This window comes from Vicugna pacos, chromosome 18, assembly GCF_048564905.1.
Source record: "Vicugna pacos chromosome 18, VicPac4, whole genome shotgun sequence".
Taxonomy (NCBI): Eukaryota; Metazoa; Chordata; class Mammalia; order Artiodactyla; family Camelidae; genus Vicugna; species Vicugna pacos.
Window position 1 is genome coordinate 23,319,111 of NC_133004.1, and position 22,984 is coordinate 23,342,094.

The 22,984-nt window shown below is 36.9% G+C and overlaps 1 protein-coding gene across 1 annotated transcript in view; it reads left to right on the forward strand.

The window, feature by feature from the left end:
• LOC107035108 (coiled-coil domain-containing protein 144A-like) overlaps window positions 1-22,984 on the forward strand; it is a 55,369-nt gene that overhangs the window by 24,783 nt on the left and 7,602 nt on the right. The window contains exons 19-29 of the mRNA XM_072942143.1: window positions 445-1,095; window positions 3,187-3,338; window positions 3,829-3,999; window positions 6,372-6,405; window positions 6,687-6,828; window positions 8,979-9,189; window positions 10,385-10,568; window positions 13,010-13,522; window positions 14,964-15,116; window positions 21,464-21,830; window positions 22,410-22,615. Of these exons, the coding sequence (XP_072798244.1) occupies window positions 445-1,095; window positions 3,187-3,338; window positions 3,829-3,999; window positions 6,372-6,405; window positions 6,687-6,828; window positions 8,979-9,189; window positions 10,385-10,568; window positions 13,010-13,522; window positions 14,964-15,116; window positions 21,464-21,571 (2,319 nt within the window). The 3' untranslated portion in view covers window positions 21,572-21,830; window positions 22,410-22,615. The remainder of the gene's footprint in view (window positions 1-444; window positions 1,096-3,186; window positions 3,339-3,828; window positions 4,000-6,371; window positions 6,406-6,686; window positions 6,829-8,978; window positions 9,190-10,384; window positions 10,569-13,009; window positions 13,523-14,963; window positions 15,117-21,463; window positions 21,831-22,409; window positions 22,616-22,984) is intronic.

Consider the following 22,984-nt stretch of genomic DNA (forward strand, 5'->3'; position numbering starts at 1 on the left):
CACCTAATAATTTACAGTTTGCTTATTCTCCAGTTACTAGTCCTTTAAAAAAAATCTTTACATGCACTGGACGGGCTCACTATTTAAGGTATGAGAGGTGAAATATTTTTTAGTGAGGAAATCTTTGTAACGTTAAAAATGTAATCTCTAATGCTTAGTAGATTTAACATGTGTGAATTGTTTAGTTCAAACAGTGACAAAGTTAGATTTCTGAGTTCCTGTTTTTCTCCTATTTCAAGGCTAAGGCAAGTTATGTTTCACTTCTTAGTCTGTGAGTAGCCAAACATACATTAAGAAGTTTGTTAAATTGTAATTATTTTCTAAGTTTTCTTTATCCGTACCTGACTACTTAAGGATAAATGTGTTTTACAAGCATATACTGTGAAAGAAGAGAAATCTGAAGATCAAATCAAGCAGATTAATCTTTCACTTGTGCATCTGCAGAAAATGCCTAGAGAAGCAGAAATGAATAAGGAACATGACAGAAAGGACATACCTGTGTCTTCAAAACATTCTAATGTGGAGAAGCATGAGGACATGTGGGTGAAACAAGGCAAATTCGACTGGAAAAATAAGTCACAACTTATCACTAAGAAGTTAAAGCAGAAAATTGGTAAAATCCATGAAAAAGGCAAAATTACTTTCCGTCATAAGGAAGTGCCACTACATGACAACTCTGAACTACATGGTGACTTAAAGGAACTACCTTCCAACGTCACAGATAATCTATTTGATTTTGAGAAAGTAGATGCACCTGGAGCCTCTGTCTCTGTAGGATTCCAGGCAGTCTCTGAACACAAAGAGCCCAGTCTTGAAAATGTTCTTCCATCTCATTCCAAGTCTGAGTCAAGAAAGTATGGTTGCCAGTCATCTTCAAAACTTGATTTAAATGAAAATAAGTTGGCTGAAAATGGTAAGCCAGACACTGAAGACGTTTTTAACAAAACTGAGGAGCGTTTTTGTAATGACAGAGAAAATGAAGTAAGGAACCGGGTTCCATTTAAAGTGAAAGAAGACCAAGAATTTGCTACAAAAAGAAAACCAAAAAGGAACCAAAATACTCACTGGAAATCAGACACTGGACATGCACCTCAGGTAAGTGATCCAAAAAGCCTTTTTGGTTTGTGGCTTGCCCGCTCCAGTGAGAAAGAAACACATGATTCAAATAAAAAGTCATGTTATGTCTGCTGTTTCAATTACTTGTAAGAAAACCAGACCGATACAAGACCAGCTCCAGAAACCATCGCTTGCAGATAACTGCGGTGCTGATAACGCTAAAAACACAGACCCTGAATTAGGAAATGTGAGTTCTTCTCCATCAAATGGTAACAGAACATCCAAAGTATATCTAAAAGGGTTACAGCAAGGTATGCAAAGGTTTAAGAATGAGGTAGGCATGTTACAAGTAGAATTCCTGGCTTTGGAAAAAGAAAATTCAGCTTCAGAAGGAGGTAGAGGTTCCTTTGCTGCTACTCTGTTTTTTCTCTTTATCATCTCCTCCTTTCTGATCCATATTTGATCTGATTTTCCACTTATGAAAATAGCCTATGTATAAAACGGGGTCATCTCAATAAGTAATCTTGTAGAAACAGACTATTTCTGCCATCTAAATAACAGGAACTCAGGGAAGTATTTTCCTGGGTTTTGTTCTTTAACCAACCTAACTAAGTCTCTGTGCCAGTCTTTCGTATGAAGTGGGAAAGTAATTCAGCTGTGTGCCACGTGACCTTCTGAGCCGGAATAAATGCAAGTGAAATGGCTTAGGAAATATAATAAGCTCAAGGGTTTTTTTGTTTTGTTTTGTTTTTTTTGTTTTAATCTGTTGGCTTCAATGTAAGTTGCACTTCCATAGAATTGGAAGGAAGCAGTGACTGAGAGAAGGGATATAAGCACAAGCTCTCACTAAACTGATCCGTGTATTGTGCGTTAGTGAGTGTGGGCTTATCTGTCTTACTGATCACTGGACACCTAGAATTCCATCATGGCCACTTTGAGATAGTCTTAAGAACAAATACATGTGCTCCCACATATTCTTGAATCACCACTTTCGGGTTTTTCTGTTGAGTCACTTACATTATATTATTTAATAAAATGTAGTAAGTTTTGACATGTATGATTTTATCATATAGGTAGTATGAACCCTCAGCAAAAAAAATTCAGTATTTATCTCCAAAAGAGAAAACTTGAGTTTTGAGATGCACTGAATGCTTTTTTTTAGTTCTAGTAATAGATTTTTAAAATGTGTGTGTTCTTTTGTGTGAGGTGCAAAGAATGTTAAAGATAGAACTCTGAAGGTGTTCTCCTTTAATAGAAAAAGGAGATGAGCCCTGCCTCCAACTTTGCCAAAGTCACACTTTTAACTTATCTGATCAATTTGATGAATTTATTTGGTAGCTTATTAGAGTCAGTGTTAGAGAATTGTATCGTCTCTTTTGACACCGTAAAATGCTGGGGAATACTGCTTTAGGGAATTTGGACAAATCACTTAACCTTTCTTGGTTGTGTTCCCATTATCAGTAAACAGTGGGGCTAAAGTAGATCACTCATTAATCCTATGTCGTCTAGCTATAAAATGGTCATGGTTATTAAATGTGAAATTGGGAAGCATTATTCCTTTTGCAGAATTCCACACTAACTGGCAATTCATCAGTTTCACTCTGCTCCTTTCGGTAAACTTGGGTTTATATATTTTATTAAACACCACTTTCTTGATACCCCAGGATCCAAATGAAAGAAGAATTATAAAAAGTAGTGGGGGAAGGATAGCTTTAGCACAGAAAGAAGAATGTTTCCTTTCTGTTCCTGAAGCACCAAGGTGTGACATCTTCTCAATCTGGCTGTTTAATGCAAAATCTAGGTAGTAAAGACAGAAGAGGAGAAATGTTATGCCTTTGTCTTTCTATTTCTCTGTCTCTGCCGTTCACATGGGGAAGAGTGGACGTAAGAGCACAACATTCAGAAAGTCCTTTTTGAAATTTTAGAAATTGTTTCTTTTCCTCAAACAGAAAGAAGCAGAATTTACAAACACTTCAATGACTTGAAATGATAAAAATTAAAATAAGCACAAAAATATTTTAATCAATTGAAATCAGGGCAAAGTCTGAGCCAAATGATAAAATGAATGAAAACAAAGTGTTTCTAATGAATAAAGTAAGAATTACCCTGTGTATCAAACTTTCACTAAAGGTTGAAGTAGAAGAGAACAGGAAGAAAAGTGAACTGAAAGGATCAGAAACCATGTGTGGTGGCAGTTATCATGAAGGATTAACTCGGCAGAGGAGGAGGGGAAAAACTGCTGACCAGCAGTTTCCTGCTCTGCAGAAAGGAGATCCTGATAGGTAAGCCTAGATCAGTATTCAGCAGTAGGTAATTACTATTTTCCTAGATATTGTTCAGAATTTCTTCCCAGGCTCATCTCTCTACTTGCTTCCATGTATTTTGTCCTCTTCCTTCCAGGTTCCCAGGACACACCTAAATGCCTTGTGCCTAATCTTTGCACTCACATTCTAATCTCTTAAGTAGAATAATTTCCTCCTGTCTCTTTTGCTGATGACCTCCTGTTTATTTCCCTCTTCTGTAAAACCTTCCTTATGCTCACTTTACTTTCATATGTCAGCTCCTGCATATCACATTGTATCATAATTGTATATCTGTCTTTGAAGCAAGAATTTGTGTTTCGTTGCATATGGTTGGCACTTGTTAACCATTTTGTGAATTAATAAATGATTGAAGATGGGTAAGAGTTGGAGTTTTACAAAAATTGGGTTTTTTTAATTTATCAGTAGAGCTATTTTTTAAAAATTGGCTTTTTTATGGATTGTTTTAAAGTAGCTGTCCTGGCTTGCGTATGAAGGAAGTAAAGAAGAATGAAAGTGGAAAACAGACATCAAAAGCATCTGTGACGTCACATGTATTTGAGAAGACTGCCTCACTGGCTGGTGGTCTCCTACACATGAATGAGAATAGCAGTTTAAGTGAAGGAGATCAAGGTTGTGGCAGGTAAAATCTACAAATCCTTTATTTCTAGGTGAAGATGTATTAGCAGTGATTACCTTCTCTGGAAATAAGAACAGCAGCATATAGTGCAAAGGCCAAGGCAAGAGAATTCTCAACTGTGTCGGAGGAACACTGCCGAAAGGCTAAGATGAGGATAAGTGCCTTTGACCGGAAGTAGTTTCCGGAATATGTCCCCAAGGAAGCCGGGCTGTAGTGAGTCGGTGTGAAGAGCCCCTCAGAGGACATTCCCTGGGAAGGCAGGAGAGGACTGGGTGATAACTGAAGGGGAACGTGGGGCTCGTGGGGGTTCCCTTTCTTTTTTTAATGATGAGACAGTAGATTGTAGCATGTCTCTATGCTGTTGGATGCGATTCCATAGAAGACGTGTTTTTCAATTTAACTTTGTTTGCATTTCTGATACTAGAAAGTGTATTGATTGTAGTATGTTATCTTTAAGATACTGTAGTAAACTATTCATGTATGGTTTTGTTATAAGGGCTTGTTCGTTAGTTCTGAAGCGTAATATTCTTACACAATTGAATATGCAGATAATGACTTTAAAGTTACACCATTGTCCATAGATTTTTACAAGTTGTATCCTCATAATGACTATACAAACACTTAGGCCATACTGAATAGGGTTTAATCATTCCTTGATGATTCTAGATTTTATAGTGTCCTTGACAGTATCACCATGAGTGGCTATGGTTTTGTATGCTATTGTAAAATATCAGGTTATATTAACTTAATATTTGTTTAGATTCCAGGAAGAAGGGGAAGATTTTCTTTATATACAATAGAATAACAAAGTATTAACAATCTATCACAGATGATTACTTTTGGATTACTAAGTTCTAAATTAAAAAAGCCATCATGCTCCATAAGGACCTGTCAAATGCATGAACAAACAGCTGAATGGATAATGAGTGCCCACTGATTAATGTCTTTAGCGAAAGCAAATCTTTATTAAAAGTAGATTTCCAGTATTGCCTAGGTCTAAAGTCTTTTTATTTTTAAAAAATAGGTGTTAAGATTCAGAAATTATTATTATTATTATTTTGACTTTTTTTATTGAGTCATAGTCGTTTTGCAATGTTGTGTCAAATTCCAGTGTAGAGCACAGTTTTTCAGTTATACATGAACATGCGTATATTCATTGTCACATTTTTTTTTGCTGTGAGCTACCATAAGATCTTATATATATTTCACTGTGCTCTACAGTATAATCTTGTTTATCTATTCTACATTTTGAAATCCCAGTCTGTCCCTTCCCACCCTCCACCCCCTTGGCAACCACAAGTTTGTATTCTGTGTCTATAAGTCTGTTTCTGTTTTGTATTTATGTTTTGTTTTTGTTTTAGATTCCACGTATGAGTGATCTCATACGGTATTTTTCTTTCTCTTTCTGGCTTACTTCACTTAGAATGACATTCTCCAGGAGCATCTATGTTGCTACAAATGGCGTTATGTTATCGGGTTTTATGGCTGAATAGTATTATTCCATTGTATAAATATACCACGTCTTCTTTATCCAGTCACCTGTTGATGGACATTTAGGCTGTTTCCATGTCTTGGCTATTGTAAATCGTGCTGCTGTGAACATTGGGGTGCAGGTGTCATTTTGAAGTAGGGTTCCTTCTGGACATATGCCCCAGAAATTATTTATAATTATACCTTAGACATACAATAATAATAGAGATTCATTTACTACATTCGTTAAAAATACTTAAAAATAAATATTACTTTCTTAGCATATTGTGAAATGCAAGTATTGAAGCCAGATTGCTTGGGTTGGAATTCTGGGCAGACATAGGGGCTTCGACAAATGACGTAGCCTTTCTGTGCCTCATTTTCTTCCTGGGTAAAGTACCTAATGTATTACCTACCTCCCAGGATTGTTGTGAGGATTAAAATGTCTTTAAGACATGTAAAGTGCTGATAATAATGCATAGCGGTTGCATTGTAAGTCCTCAAATAAGCTAATATCATGGTTATTAGAAAAGGTTTTCTTTCATATAAGGACTTAAGTAATACTTTCCAAATAGGTTTTATTGCCATAAAAGCCAGTTTTTATTGAAACAGACAACAACAAGAAAATCCTAGTGTATTTTTTCCTATCAAATAATACAAGTAATGTTATGTTTTTCCTTTTCCTTTGCTTGTCCCCTTGATTTAAATTGAATACTTTGTCAATAATATAATTGATATGCTTTCTTTGTCCTTTAATGTTACTGTTTCCATTGTTTGTTTAATCCCTTTTATTGAAAATTAATTATCAATGCAAAGATTTTATATAAAAATAATAGATTTACGTATTTCTTGTATTTTCAGTATTTAGTATTAGGCTTAAATGAATTGCTTTTTTCTTTTTTCAGGTCTTCAAAGAAAATGTCTACTAAAAAGGACAAGGTACAGTAGAATACTACTTACAAAAATATTTCCCTATGGTAAAAACAATTCATAAAAGATAGAGTGGAAAAACAGAAAATCCTCCTTTGTTGTAGAGACATTTACTGAAAAATAATTTAGAAACACTATTGATAAAGTTAGCCTTTTGTCAAAAGTCAGTTCTTTCGAGAAGTGTCTGTGTTTTTGCTCTCATAAAAAGATGGATATTTATCACCTCTGGACACTAAGCATATTTTATAACTATGTTGGAGACACTGTGAAATAGCATTATTTATTTGTAGGTCAGAGAGCAGATTAATTCTGTGGATGACCTCGATGACTTAACTCTGTCACCGAAAACAGCTTCTGAGGATCACAAGTCGCTTTACCCTAATTGTAAGAGTACCCTGAGGCTAATCAAACAACTTGGCCCGGAGAGTAAAGGTAGGACCCCCGCATGACTACACAGCCTTTTTAAGTATCTCGTGGTAACGTGTGCACACCTAGTACTGCCCCAGGGAGCAAGGATACATTACAGTCCGCTGCGTCTCAGAAACCTGCTTTGTGTTAAAGCAGAAGCAGACGTGTTGTGTGCTGCCAGCCAGGGGCTGTGACCATTCCCACTTCCTGTGCTTTCTGTTGACTCTGCTGCCCCTATGCCTTCACCCAAGGTCAGGTTATCACTGCTTCCCTCCTAGAACACTGAAATCACCTCAGGACTTTCTTCTATGCTGTCCGCCTCCTGGAACCTTGGTCTACGCGGCAACCATGATTACTAGATAGTTTTTAAAATTCAGATCTTTGTTACCCCCTTGCTTAAAATCCAGCTACTGCTTCTCACAGCTCCATAGTTAAAGGCCACAGTCCTCTGGCTTCATCTTGTTTCATTTTTATTACCCTTCTTTCCACATGAATTTTGGAATCAGCTTGTCAATGTAAAAAAAAAAAAAAAAAGTCTGCTAGTGTCCTGGAAATGAGATGTAGATTATGTTGAATCTGTAGATTAATTTGGGGAGAACTGACTTCTTAACAATATGAAATTTTTAACCCCGAACAGAGTATTTCTCCGTTTAGGTCTTCCATGATTTTCTCAGTAATATTTTAGAGTTTTTAGTGTCTGGGTCTTTCCGTCTTTTATGAGCTTACCTGTATTTCTTATTTTTCAGTGCAGTTATAAGTAGTGTATTTTTATTTATTTGTTTTAAAATAATGTATTTTAAATTTTAGTTTCTAATGATAGAAATACAGTTGATTTCTATATACTGACTCTGTGCCCTCCAACCTGGCTGAACCCATTTATTAGTTCTGGTAGCCTTTTTATGGATTCTCTCAGATTTTCTACGTAACCAAAGGTGGTCAAGCTTTTTCTTCTTTAAACTACTGTCTTACTAAAGACAGTTCACATTTAAGACTTGAAGCCAATAAATACATTCTCTGTCACAGCTTATCAGCTCTGTCATTGTTGCAACAAGAGTAGCCATAGACAATACACAAGTTAATGGACGTGGCTGTATTTCAGTAAAACTGTATTTACCAAAGGAAGCAACCTGGCCCACAGATTGGAGTTAGCTGACTCGCACCATGTAATCATATTGCCCGCTGATTAGCACAGTTTTACCTCTTCATTTCCCATCTACATGTCTTTTGGTTCTTTATTTTGCCTGATTGCACTGGCTCCAGTATAGTGCTGAATAGAAGGAGTAAGAGAAGCCATTCCCGTCCGGTTCCTCACCTTCTGGGAAAAGCATTCCGTTTTTCACCATTGCATATGGTGTCAGCTGTAGGGTTAGCACAGATCTTTGTCATAGTGAAGACGTTCCCTTGGTTCCTAGTTTGCTGGAAGTTTTTATCAGGAATCGATATGGAGGTTTGGCAGGTGCCTCCCTTTATCCACTGACATGATCATATGGTTTCTTTTTTAGTTTGTTAATATGATGAATAATATTGATTTTTATGTGTGAAAACAGCCCTGCATTCTTGGGATACACCCCACTTGGTCGTGATGAATTTTCCTGTATTATTGGGTTTAATTTGCTAATGTTTTGTTTAAAATTTTTACCTCCATTTTCATGACATTAGTTTTCTTTCTTGTGATATCTTTGTCTGGTTTTGGATTCAGGGTAATGTTAGTTTTATAGAATGAGGACATATCTCTTCCTCTTTGTTTTTTGAGGAGAATTTGTGTAGAGTTGGTATAAAATTTTCCTAAAATACTTGGTAGAATTCACCAGTGTAACCATTGGGACTGGAATTTTCTTTGTCGTGAGGTCTTTAAATAGGACTTGTGTTTTGGTTGTTAAGATATAGGGCTTTTTAGCTTATTTGTTCTTTCTTAATTGAGCTTTTGTAATTTCTCTCTCTCAAGGAATTTTACCCACTTCATCAGAACTGTCAAATTTATTTGCTTAATGTTCATAGTATTACTTTGTCATTCTTTTAATATCTGCAGAGCTTAGAAGAATGTCTTTCATGTTATAGATGCTCAATATCCATTTGTTCAATATATGAATGAATGAATGTGAAAATGCACAGTCCTGGATACACAAAAATTATTCATATATTTTGTTTCTATTTTTGTTTTCTTCCTAATGCAGATTCTGATAGGTTATTGAAAATTCAGGATCCAGTTCATTCATTGAGATCAATAGAACTGAAAGAATCTGACTGTGCACTACTTAGAGGAAAAATCAAAGAAATGGAAAATAAGGTGAACTGGCTACAAACAGAACTGTTGAAAACAAGAGAAGGAAAATCACAGTTAAAACTTCAAAATGTGGAGTGGGAACGAGAGCTCTGCAGCATGAGGTACTGAATTTCTTGGTTTTAAAGAAATATTTGAACTCTTTATATTTACTTTAATACTGTAGGTATGTAGGAGAAGTCTTAAAATTGCTAACTTACCTTTTGGGATTGTACAGGGGAGAAAATTTCATTAATATTGTGGAATAAGAGACTTGTGGAAATAACATATATATATATATATATATATATACATACACTCACACACGCACACACACACATATACACGCTGATTCTATATTTCATTAAAAAAAATCTTTGATCCTTATCTCTCAATTGTCCTCCAGAAAGTTTATATTACTTTACATTCCCACTTGCAGAATTATGAAATGACCATTTTTCTCAAGGCAGAAACTTTAAAAAAAATTTATGCATTTTGATTCTTAACATATAAATGGATGGACTAAAAAGTAAAGTGGAGAGTGATTACTGGTTAGTTTATTCAGCATCTCTCTCATACAGAGATAAGATTAGTTCAAAGGTCTATGCTGAAAGCACGGATTACTCTTTATTTCTTAATTACTAAATAGGGATCCTGCCTTGTACCAAAAGGGATTTAAAAATGATTTACTAAGTAAATAATATTCAACAAGGGAAGTTCAAAGTGCTGTAAAAGGAGAAACATAAAGTGTAGGGCATCAGGGAGTAGACTCCCCAGCCTCGCCTTGGATTATGCTAATTAGCGGGTCTGTGTTCTGGAAAAGACTTCTGTGGATGGTACCTTCCCCTGGAGATCATGTAGGAGTCCCTGTAGTATCTCATGAAGTTGAAATTTTATTTCTCATGAACTTATAAACCTGTTTCTAAATAGCAACTTCTCTTTTAATTAATAACTACATTCTCTGTCCTAAGGAAGGAGTAATTTATGACTATGTGGGGAAAAAAAGGGTAATTTTCAATTCAAACCTTACTGAATAATTGCAAAATTTCTTTCCTACACTATTGACCAGAGTTACTCTTGACTGAAACTCAGTAGCATTATGTCTTTTCATTGCTACTTTTCAAATATATATATATATATCTATATATATCTTTATGAAGAGATTCAGGAATTTAGAATGTGAGACTTAGAAATGAAAAAAAAATTGAGAAGATAGAAATTCCATTAGTGTAATAAATCAGCATGTGAAGAACCAGATCATAAAATGAACTTTTTATTTTCTAAGAAAATAAATTTTAAGGTAAGCATATTTCACTGCAGATTCAAATTAGAACAAGAAGCAAAGAAGAAGAAAAATGCTTATATGTTATATGAAAAAACTAAGGATGACTTAGAAAGAAAAGAGAAACAATACCACGAGCAAGTTTACCTGAAACAACAACTTGAAATCACTGTCCGAGCACTAGAATGCAAACTGAAGAGCATAAGGAATAAACCAAATCAGGTAAATTTGTCTTTTGTGAAAATTTTGTATCTGTAACACTGTTTCATCGATGTTATTTATAATATTCTTTTGAATTAATCTATATTTTCATTTAAAACAGATTAAAGTTATCTCATCCTAAATATGAACTATGACATTTAGAGCTTAACTTACTAATTTCTTGGTGTACTTGGCATCTAATAGATGCTCTGTGTCTTTTCTGAATGAAGGAATGGAAGTTAAATTGAGCTTAATCATTAACATAAGGATTGACGGTTTTGGTCCATTCAACAAAGTAACCAGTCTAATTCAAATCCATGAGTTAATTTTGGCTTTTTGAAGTTAAAATCCAGGCTGAATTGCCTTGAGACTGTGATGGAATTGGTTAAATGCCTTATAAAGAAATTTTCTTTCACTGGAATTTCAAAATCTGTAGATACTGACAGGCATATGCAGAATAGATAAACAAGATTATACTGTATATAGCACAGGGAAATATATACAAGATCTTGTGGTAGCTCACAACAAAAAAAGTCACAATGAATATATGTATATTCATGTACAACTGAAAAATTGTGCTCTACACTGAAATTTGACACAACATTGTAAAATGACTATAACTCAATTTAAAGAAAGTGTTAAAAAAAACCTTTTTCTTTCATGATACTACATCCCTTGTGTTTTTGCTCTGTGATAAATTTAGCTGTCATATATATTAGAATTTGAGTTACTTATGTGCATTAAAGATACCTGTGCTTAAAAAGGCTACTTCTTTTTAACAGTTTAAAAAAATTTTTTTTGAAGATTCCCCTCCTAAGCTTTTTTTTTTACTGTTTTTCATGGTATAAAACCCAAAACCTAATGAAATATATCTCCAGGTTTTAGAAGAGCGAAATGATGCTCAGAGACAACTTTCTCGAGAGCAGAATGCCAGAGTAATACAAGATGAAATCCTGGCCCATCATCTTTCCCAACAAAAGGAGGCAGAAAAGGCTATTAAGAAAGTGAATGCTGAGTTATTTTCTTTAGTCATCTTCAAAGATGTGTGTGTGTATGAATTTGTATACTTACATAGTTTAAAAACCAATACTATAGGTACAGAAAGTATAGAGGGTTTTAAAAGCCTATATATGTAACTATATTTTCTGGGAGTTTCATTTCTGGTTCATTGGGTAAAGCAATATTTTGAATTCAAATCCATTTGCCTGCAACAGTGAAATAGTGACATTCACAATGGCCTCATCCAAGGAGAGGCTGTTCATATTTCCCATAGGAATTGATGTACTTCCCATTATCTCAAAACTGTTGCTAGTAACAGCAGGCATTCTAGTTTCTGGCAGTGATCCCACTCCTTTGATAGATGAATGGAGAAGTTACTTTATCATTTCCACTGATGGTAAGGAGGAAAAAGTATAGCCAGTTCAGAAAGCGTAGTTTGGGTGTCATTCTCCTATGTGTGATAAAAAGTAACGCTCTGCTCCATGTGGTATCCGATTTCAGTACAAGGAGCTTTTGAATATAGTGACAGACATGCCATAACCTATACTTAGTGATAATTTATTGATCAGTATTTTATTTTTAATGAAACAGTTCACTGTATTTCCCTACTATTTCACATCCATCACTGTTATAAACACCATGAAGAAAAAATAAAAATTATTGCAGAAGCAAATAGTCTCCTGATTTTCTAAGAAGAGCTCTGTAAATTTGACCTCCATTACCTTCAGTGTATTCACCATTAGGGAAATAGAAGGCTTCTCTTGTGTTTATATATTTATCCTAGAGAAGTAGCTTTGGTTTGGTGTAACAGTCAAGAGAGTCAGAAGCCCTGGTGGAAACTGTGCAGCTTGCTTGTGCTTTTAACCCTTTATTCCAGAATTGTCACAGCTAACTGAGTTAACTGATGTTTGTATACGTGCTTAGTACAGTGCTTAGATTTATCACTTATCCGTAGATGTAATTCTTATAACTCGCTCTAAAAATGTTAGAAAGGGAGAATATTTATGGAATATTCTCAGGAAAAATTTTTTTTCAGAAATTTAACCTGTCCAAATATATACCGAGCTAAGGCTCTTACTTTGGGGGTAGCTGTAAAGGTTAGATGTCAGATATAATTTTTAAGTGTAGTCAGATTTACTCATTTTTTAAGCCTCTTGGGTTTGTTGTATTTCAGAGAAAGAAAGGCCTTCCCAGTTCTGAGCTTCTTAAACATCCTTTTGTGGTTTCTTTTTTACTTTTGTGGATTCACTGTCTTTAATTAAGTTTTTGAACTTTTGGGGATTTCTGCTTGTTTAAAGTTTGAGATTTGTATCCACCTTAAGTTCTTCCAGTTGGATACCCAGTTATTGCAAACTTTTTGTTGTATAAACTTAGAGATTATTCTTTCACTTCAAAGGAAATGATGATATGTCAGTTTATTGAGTACAGTTCAAAGAGTAAGAGATGAGGGGTTTCACTTACAGGACACAATGGATTTTGAGCTGCCTGACCCAGAAGATAACTGCGAGGTGCTTCCTCAGCAACTTCCTGAAGCTGAAAGTCAAATCCGTGGCCAAGAAATTGAGCTCCATCCCAGGAGATATGCTCTTAGACCAACGACGTTGGTATTACAATGTGTGCATAGAGACCGAGGCCAAGCCCAGTGTTCAAAGAAAGAAACTGAATCCTTGTCTCAGAGCAAACAAGGGGAAGTCAACAAATACATTGGAAAGCAGGAATTCTTGGAAGAGAGAGTACGTGAACTAGAAAGTGAAAACATGTTGCTTCGACAGCAACTGGAAGTTGCTCAAAATGAGGCCAAAAGGAAAAAGACAATACTTAATATACCAGAGGCGTTTCCGGATCACATGGGAAGACTTGAAGCCATGAGCAAACGAGTTCTGATGCTGGAGGAAGGAAACAAGGAATTAGTCAATGAATACAAGTGTTTAAAGGACAGACTGTATCAGTATGTAACTGACAGAGCAGAAATGAAAGTAAGTACCCAGAAAGGGAGCTAATTTTCAGACTTCCTAAGAGAAAATTCAAAGTAGTATCTGATGAAAGCTGAATGTTCAAACTAGTTGAATATAAGAAATGTGTGGGCTATAAATATATACACTGTAAAGCAGCCTAAAAGTATATCTTGTATCCAGCAAACAAGAATTAGACCTGAGAGGTGCTTTACTTTGAGTAAAGATGCTGTGTCACTTGAAATTGAGAGATTAAGCTATAAGTTGTTGATAGATACCGGCAGGTCTTAGTAGTTTACTCTTACAGTGCCCAAGTCATTTTAATCATTCTGTCACCACATTTTAGTATCATGATGAAGCAGATAAATGAAATGCTCAGACCTAAAATGAGTATTTTGAAATTAAGATTCAATTGTGTGAACAAAAAAAAAAAAAGAAGAGATTCAATTGTGTGGATTACCTTGACAGTCAAATCCAGATTTCCCAGATGAACTGATGTGTAAATGCTGTATCTTGCAGTACTTTTCGTTCAGTTGCTTTTCATGTATTTTTAGTTGATATAATTTTATTTTTATTCATGTCAATTGGAATTAAATTTAGAAATATTTCCATCTCAAATCATGCATTGTCATGACCTCTCCACTCCTAAAAGGCATCTACTTTTCATTCAGTCATAATTTGGGACAAATGTAAATTTTAGCAAAACTGTGTTTGACTTAGTCTCCCCTGTTCTATTTATAATTTACTTTGAATATTTTTTCAAATAATGTGCTCACAATTCTCATTTCGAGGCTCAGTTAGTCATTTGGGTCTAAGTTTGTCCAGTAGAGAGGAACTGGAGCGCTCTGTGGTGTACGAGTTTGGCATTGGGGTCCCCTTTTCAGACTGAGGAGGAGCAGCCAGATTCCTGAGTGGCAGGAAGGGAATGAGTGGGAGGGGTGGGGGGAGCTTTAGGAGCTGCAGTCCAGGAGGCAGGGGAGGCCAGGTTGTCTCAGGTCCCCAAAGGCCATTGGAATAACCTCATTTTTATTGTGAGATAGGAGTCTATTGGAAGAATTTAAACACCAGATTGAATATGTGAAGAACTCTGAACTTAAGCCTCTAATGAGAAAGAGGGAGAATGTTCCACAGTGTGGAATTTACCACCACTCATCCCACCCACACACCTGTTTCTGTTTGAGACTTCAGTGGGGGTAAAGCTTGGCCATTTCCTGGGAGGGGCAGAGAATGGCTGGTGGGGCTGCATCCATTGTCTAAGTTAACTTAACTGTCAATAAAGCAGGAGGGTCATGCCTTCTGTATCTTTAATGAAATTCTGTAAACAGGAATGTGTACCTATGAGGAAAAGAAGGTGAATTGATGTCTGTGGGGATAGTTCTCAAAATCCATATGTTGGAGTTATGTATTATTAACATAACTTAATGATAAGGTGACTTAAAAATCAGTAACAGAGTTATCTTTTTAGGCCTGTATGAGACAGCTTCAACAAGAGCTGACTGACACCCAAAAGAAAGTGTCCATGTTGGAAGCTTCCCTGGAGGTGACAGCACATCATCAGACTAATTCAGAAAACGAGAGACAGGATTCAGAGAGGAAATCACATGAAACTGCGAACCCAGTATGTATGAAATTCAGCACGTCAGCCGTGAATGTGCAGCGCAGAGTGTTGCAGGACACTAGCTTTTCAGGGACAGCTTTCTTTTGTATCTTCATTATAATTACACTTTTATTATCTTTATGATGCACATTTTCCTTAAACTTTGACTTTCATTCTGCCATTTCTTTATATGTTTTTTTCTTATAATATTTTCCCTTAGAGAATTTGAGAGTTACACATCTTTCCTCACAGAAGTTAACTTTTTTTCCTATTGAACAGTATTTTTTTAGTGATCTCTCACCACAATAAGGCAAGCTAGATAAAATCAGAGGATAATGTTTCATGGCATGTTCCAGAAAATTGTCATGTCGCATCTTCACTTTTGTCAATGGATATAGAATCTGTGTGTATTTATTTCATGGATTTCAGAGTAACTTGTGCAGAAAGGTCATTATACAAACCAGTTGGAGTTAGGTATCACCTTCATTTTCTCTTCATTTTACATATGTCGTGAAAGCATGGAGAAGTTCAGATCATGAATGTACACCCAAAATAGAGAATTAAGAAAATTGTCTAGATCCTGCCTTTGGATTTTTTTTTAACTTTATTGAGATATAATTCACATATTATAGGGGGGATTGCATAACTTAAGTGGTAGAGTGCATGCTTAGCGTACACAAGGTCCTGGGTTCGATCCCCTGTACCTCCTCTAAAAATAAATAAGTAAAACCTAATTACTTCCTCCCACCAAAAAAAAAAAAAAATTCACGTATCATGTAATTCACCCATTTAGGATGCATAGTTAGTATCTCCTGGTATATTCAGAGATGTGCAGCTGTCACCACAATCAATTTTAGAACATTCCCATCACCCCAAAAAGAAAGCCTGCATCCCTTGGCCATCACCCCCAGCCTCCGTCCCCTTCAGCCCCCGGCAGCCACCAGGCTGACTTGTGTCTCTATAGATGTGCCTATTCTGGGTGTTTCACGTGAGTGGAATCACATGCTGTGTGGTCCTTCATGATTAGCTTTTTTCATTTGACAAAACATCTTCAAGGTTCATCCATGTTACAGCGTTTGTCAGTATTTCCATTTCTGTTTATTGTCAAACAGTACTCGGTTGTGGGGCTAAACCGTTTATCCATCCATCAGTTGATGGACCTTTGGGTTGCCTCTGCTTTTTGGCTCTTGTTAATAATGCTCCTGTGAACATTTCTGTCCAAGTTTTGGTGTAAACATGTTTTCATTTCTTTGGGGAATATACTTAAGAATGGAAATGCTGTCATATGGGTCATATGGTAACTCTGTTTAACCTTTTGAGGAACTGCCATAGTGTTTTCCAGAGTGGCTGCACCATTTAACATTTTTATCCAAAGTGTGTAATTCTCCCAATTTGTATGCATTCCTGTCAGCACTGGTCATTAGCTCTCCTGGTAGGTGTGAACTGGCATCTCATTGTGGTTTTGGTTTGCATTTTTCTGATGACTGAGAATGTTGGGGGTCTTTTCATGTGCTTATCCATTTGTGTATCTTCTTTGAAGACCTGTCTGTTCAGGTTTTTGCCCGTTTTAAAATTGGATTGTCTTTTTATGATTGAATTGTAAGAGTTCTTTTTGTATCCTGGGTGCAAGTCTTTGATCAGATGTAGGATTTTCAAGTGTTTTCTCCTGCTCAGGAGCTTGCCTTCTTACCTTCTTGATGTTGTCTTTTGAAGAGTAGAAGCTTTTAACATTGATGAAGTTCAGTTAATCTACTTCTGTTTTTACTGTCCTACCTAAGAAACGAGTGCCAGGTCCAGTCATGAAGACACACACGTGTGTTTTCTTCTAAGAATTTTGTAGATTCAGCTCTTTGATTTTGAGTTAGTTTTATATATATTGTATGAGGTAGAGGTCGAATTTTGTTCTTTTGCATGTGGATATCCAGTTGTCCCAGTACCATTTGTTAAAAAGACTATTAATGTCTCATTCAGTTATTTGACACTAGTATTGAGAGTCAACTGACCGTAAATGTGAGAGTTTCTTTTAGATTCTCAGTGGTGATGTGTTGATCTATGTCTGTTTTTTGCCAGTACCAATTCATATGTTATGAGACCTGTTTCCGAGTCATCTTGCATATTACGAGTTGTTTTACATAGTAATAAAAAGTCAGTGTCGTGGGATGTCTGTAACTACTTCTGCGGAGATTTGCTGCTTCCTAAAGGGGCCTGTGGCCAGCTTATGCCTTGCTGACTCTGTGACATGACAGAAAGTAGGCTTGCAAAGATAAAGTCCATTCCTCCCCCCCCAATTCAGACCTTTAGTTTCTCACCCAGTACCTCCCACTTCACTCCACTTTTCGTCAAATCATGGTCACGGGATCTGCTGACTTAGTCTGCAGTAGACTTCATTATGTTGCACTCATTATAATTCATAGACTCATCCATAGATTTCACTATCTTGAGGCAAAAGATTAAGCCTGGAGAAGATTAGTTCAACCTTCCTCTTTGGAAGCCTCTCTAATCCATCATCTCATGGTTCATGATGAAGTCCTCTTTTGGCTTGGTTCCTGTGTGTAACACTGGTGCCGATCTTGTTCTTGGTGTAGATCCTGCATTCTCAGCTCCCTGTGTCTACCTCCTTTTACTTAAAAAGGGAGATGCTTAGCTGTATTCTCTAGCTTAATATGTAATTAATGAAATAAATATTTCATCCCATCCAAGGAAAATTTTTCAAGAGTACAGCTGTGAAAAATTAGATAATATTCAATCGGTTTATCAGAAACGGATAACAGATCAGTAATTTGAATTTCAAAAGTTCAAAGCCAATCTGTGTGATATGGAGAAGCATTGTGCTATAACATAAAAAGCTGAGACAGTCTTACCTTCCCTTATCAACAAGCTTTTAAGTAAGGTAAAGGAAAAATTGTATTTAATTTAAATACTGCCAAAGGACACTACATTTATGGTTCCATAATATTTTCTTTTCTCTCTGAGGAAAGCAAAATGAAGAGTGCTAGATTAATAAGTTCTCAAAGCTGCCTGTGTCTTAGAAGTTCAGTTAATTGAAATGAGGTAAAAAGGCTGATTTTGGTAAACTGACTCTTTCTAGTTGTTCTTCAGTTATTAGACTTCAAATCCTATGTCTCCTTGCTTACCCATCTTCCTTATCCTCAAAGTTGAGGGGAAATTGTGAAATACATGCCTATTTGTAAGAAGCTGTAATTGGAGGGAACTCTGAAGTACCTTCCTTCTCACTAGTTCTTAGGTCTTTCAGCTATCTGCTACTTCTCATCAGCACTTTGTCATGAATAAGTTAATCTCAACATTTGTTACTTTCCACTTTATAGGAGACCAGTTTCTACTATATTCAAGTTACATTTCTTACTATCTTTTTTCATCCACTTTCCTGTTTTTCTGTTTTTCCCTAACAAACTCCCCAAAGTTGAGTGGCTTAAATAGGCATTTATTTTGTTCACAACCTGCTCTTAGGAAAAGTGTGGCCAAGACAGCCGGCCCCTGTTCCTCTCAGCTTCAGGTGGGGCAGCTGAAAGGCGGGGGGCTGGAATCACTTGAAGGTTCATCCATTGATGTCTGATGGTTGATGTTGGCGGTGGGCTGTGGCTTTGGTGGGGCAGGCAGGTGGACCACCTCCCCTGGAACACCTAAGCTGTCTTTGTGGCCTGAGCTTGCCCTCGTGAGACTGGGTTCCAGGGTTAAGAGCGAGGCAGAAGCTGAACTGCCATTTCAAACCTGCCCTTCAGTTCACTCGGTGCCCCTTTCACCGTTTGCTGTTCTTTAGGAGCAGGGCACTTAAGGTTGGCCCATATTATACCTTTTTTATGGAATTAATTTTGAAAATTTATGGAGACATTCAAAAACCAGCATGATCTACTCATTAGCCACAATGTTTCCTTGCTGCTTCCATATGAGAAATACACTTATCCCCACTCAGTCCCCGAGCAGGTCTCGGTCGCTGTGGTGTTAGGCTCAGGCTCCAGTCCAGGGTCTTACTTTACCATCTTCACCAGATTCAGGTGGGGTGAGGTTCCTGGGCATGGTTTCTGGAATACAGCCTCTTGGGTACACTCCTCTCAGTGCTGAGGCTTGAGGATAAGGAGACACGGGTTATTTACCGCCACACACCTGACATTCTGCTGAACTGCTAAGGACTCCCTCACTCACAGATGGAAGATGGGAGGCACACTGGCCCGTGGCAGTTCTGAAATGCAGCCTGATGCTGGCTCTTTGATTCAGACTTAGTCCTAACCCTGGGAGGGATTCTCCTTTGCTGCCCTCTCTGAGCTCTTTGCTCTGTCCCTTTCATGAGCAGTGACCTGTGTTTGCAGAGCTGAGTAGTTCTCTCAAGCCAGCTTCCTCCTCGTAGACCTTCTAAGAAAAACCCAAAGGCCTCTTCCCATTTTACACTGTCTTTGTCTCTTTCAGTCCAAGCGAGCAAGCAGTGTTTTTGCTACCACAGTTCTCTTTAAAACTTTGAGTTTCCTGTGAATTTTATTGGGGTTCATGCCACTGGAAAAGCTACTCTCACGTCTTTTTGAGATAAAGTCTTCACCTTGGGCTTCCTGTGAAGCTGTTGTGGGACCATGCCTTTAAAATTCTTACGCTTTTAAGATCTTTAAAGGAATTTGAGGCAGCACCTTAAATCTTTCCAAGGTCTTAACAAAGTCTTGGCTTCATCTTTAGACTGTTTTCCTGGCAGCAGCCTAGATTTGATCTTAGCCCAGAAGCCATTTCTCTGCTTACCCATTATGTGACAGTTGGGCACATGGAGATGCTTTAAATGGGATACAGATACTTGAACCCAGTGAGTCCTAGTTCCTTTATATTTAATAATCTGTTTGTTTGTTTTAGCTTATTTCTCTGGTCAGTTTTACTTTCAGCTGTTCGGTAGCAAGAGTCCCGTTTCCTCCGGTTTCAGTGTCATTTTCTTCCCTGGCCTAGAAGCCTTCACTCTCAGCCCTTCAAGGGCCCTCAGGCTTCCACTAACAGTCTTGTGGACACTTTGGATTTTCACTCTTACTCTTCTCTACATCTGTTCAGGTTTCACCTACCTCCAGGTTCAAAGGCATCCCCACATTTTGGGTTCTTTTTCAATGGCTGTGCTCCACTTTTAATACCAGTATCTGTGCCAGTTATTTATTGCTAATAATTTATATAATAACCAGCCTCAAAGCCTGTTGACTCAAAACAGCATTTGCTTGGTTCACAAACCTGTGTTTAGACAAGGCTCAGTGGAGCCAGCTCATTTCTTCTCCACTTGGCATCAAGCGGGCACTAGAATAATCTAAAGGCTTGTTCATGCCCACATCTGGAAGTTGGAGCTGGCTTTGGTTAAGGACATTCCCTGGGGTCATCAGCTGGGACAGCTGCGTGTACAAAGACTCAGTAGGTGGCCTGGGCTTCACAACGTGGTGGCTGGGTCCTAAGGGTGAGCATCCCTACGGAGTGAAAGTCAGAAGCTATTTAGCCTTAGAAATCACACAGCAGTGCCCCCACATTCTGTCCCCTAGAAACCAGTTGACTGAGGTCAGTACATACTTCAGGGGAGGGAATTTCATAGGGGAAGTGTCAAGGAATTTGTAGAGATGTTTTACAACCACCACCTCTGCCTGCCTTGTCTTACCAAATAATCCTTCTATCTGAAGGAAAGTAGTTCTTCCCTAGTCAGTGTCACTGAAATTCCAGCAAGTTTTTTTGTTTGTTTTTGTTGAGTATGTTCTCCTGTTTTGCGGAGAGCCACAGAGGATTACGAGAATTAAGGCTTTTTTGTTTGTTTGTTTGTTTAGAAAAATGTATGGATCACCTTACTAAACCACTACACTAAGAGATGGATTTCTCCTTAACTCTGCGAATCATTCATTGCTCCTTGGAATGCAATTCAAACTAGCATAAAATATTTGTAGTTCAGAGAAAGGCTTATGGCATTAGAACCCATATTTGTAAGATGTACTAATTGCATTTTTTTTCAAAGTCTTGTTTTGGGAGACACTTATTAATTCAGCCCTAAGTAACTCAATATGATCTCCCTAAAACTTTAAAAATCATGGAGAGTTAAGACTTGGGGGAGGAAGGGGCAAGAGAGTTTCTACTAAGACGTGCCTTATAGTCATTTTATGTAGGAAAGACATGAAGCAACTACAGAAAAATAGTGTAAAATCAAGTACAAATGTATAACAAAGATGATGACAGTAAACAGTATATTTTTGTGACTCTTTTTCTTGATTTTCTGGGTAATTTGAGTTTCTCCATTCCACAAGGCAGATACCATTTTATTGTAACTGAATTTATTTCAACTTTTGATGCTGGGTTAGAGTTAGGCTGTTCTCGGTCTGCTAACCTCATTACCAAAGAGTGTTATCTTCTTCATGCAGAATGCTGATCTTCCAACAAAAGTGGAATCTAAATCTTCAGTACTTCTCCATGTGAGTGCAGAAACTCAACTTTTTCTAAAGGAGTTATTATCTGTGAAAGAATTGTAAAAGAAATCTGGCACACTGGAGGAGGAGAAGAAGAAGTTGGAAGAAGGAATAGTAAGCCTCCAACGTCGCCTCGAAATGAACACAGTGGAACGCAGTCCAGTAGAACAGTACAAAACGGGAGACTGAAGAGCAAGCAAGACGGGATGTAGTAGAAAAATTGAAAGAACTCAGTCAAGTCGTGCAGTACAACCGGGAGACTGAAGCGAGAGCAAGACAGGATGTAGCAGAAAAATTGAAAGAAATCATCCAGTTTTTACAGGTGCAGCATTGATCTGTAACGTGCTCTAACTCACTTTGCTGAGAATTACAGTTTGGATGTGTACGTTTTATGTGTTTCCTCTACTTCCCATATAGCAGTTTGTTTTGTAGATTTCTGGAAGGAAGGCCGCATTTGTTACTCCCTTTAAATAATTCAGTTTCCATCACTGCTATCATTAAATTGATCTTCCAGAACAATTGTCACTAGAGAATCATTTTAAGACCGATTGGTGTAAATCAAGACTACTAGGAGGAAAAGAATATATTGTGATGTAAATGCTGTGCCACACTCTTGGATTACTCTTTGGTTGTATTGTTCAATTTTTAAAATTTTAAATTGATCCTATCATTCTTTAAACTATCACATTACACGAGTACTAATATAAGAGTGATTCAACTTTAATTTCATAATTCAGATTTAATTCACTTGACATTGATGATAAGTATTTTAAAGTTCAGCTTTTTTTTCACACTTAAAATTGCTCTCTGAATCACTGACTCAAAAGTAAAAGGAGCAAATATACTGTAATTACTCAGGTTATAAGTATTTTTAAAATTGTATCCTTTTAATTTGTTCTAGGCACAAGCAGCATCTCAAGAAAACTCATTAAGAGAGGATAAACGTGCTTCAGTAAGTCAAATGGAATACAAAGTTAAAGATCTGGAAACTGAACTGAAAAGTAAAACTTTTCCGTTCGATTCTAATGAAAAAGTATTGGAAAAATACAGACAACTGTACCTGGAAGAGCTAGAAAATAGAATGTCATTGGCAAGTCAACTAAACTCGTAAGTCAAAACGTAGAATTATAGGAAATAATTTAGGTCATTAATTTGCCTCTTAGGCATAATTTTTATTGAGCAAAGTTCATGAGGTGAGTAGCAAGTGAAAGCTAACGAGATAGAGTAATTTTGGGAAATGGTGTTAGTAAATGAACTCTCCTTTAAAATGTCAGTCCAGGGCAGTTTGCATCTCACTGCCTTTTGTTGCTTTTACATGACTTTATTTTTTGTATTTGCATATATTTAACCTGATCTAGTCTTTAAGCTAGGGGTTTTGCAAACTTTGTAAGTTAGACAGCCATATTATGACAAAATTTCTAGCTGGAGTTCCCAGAAACAGAAATGTTAATGAGTTTAAAATTAACTGTGTTTTAG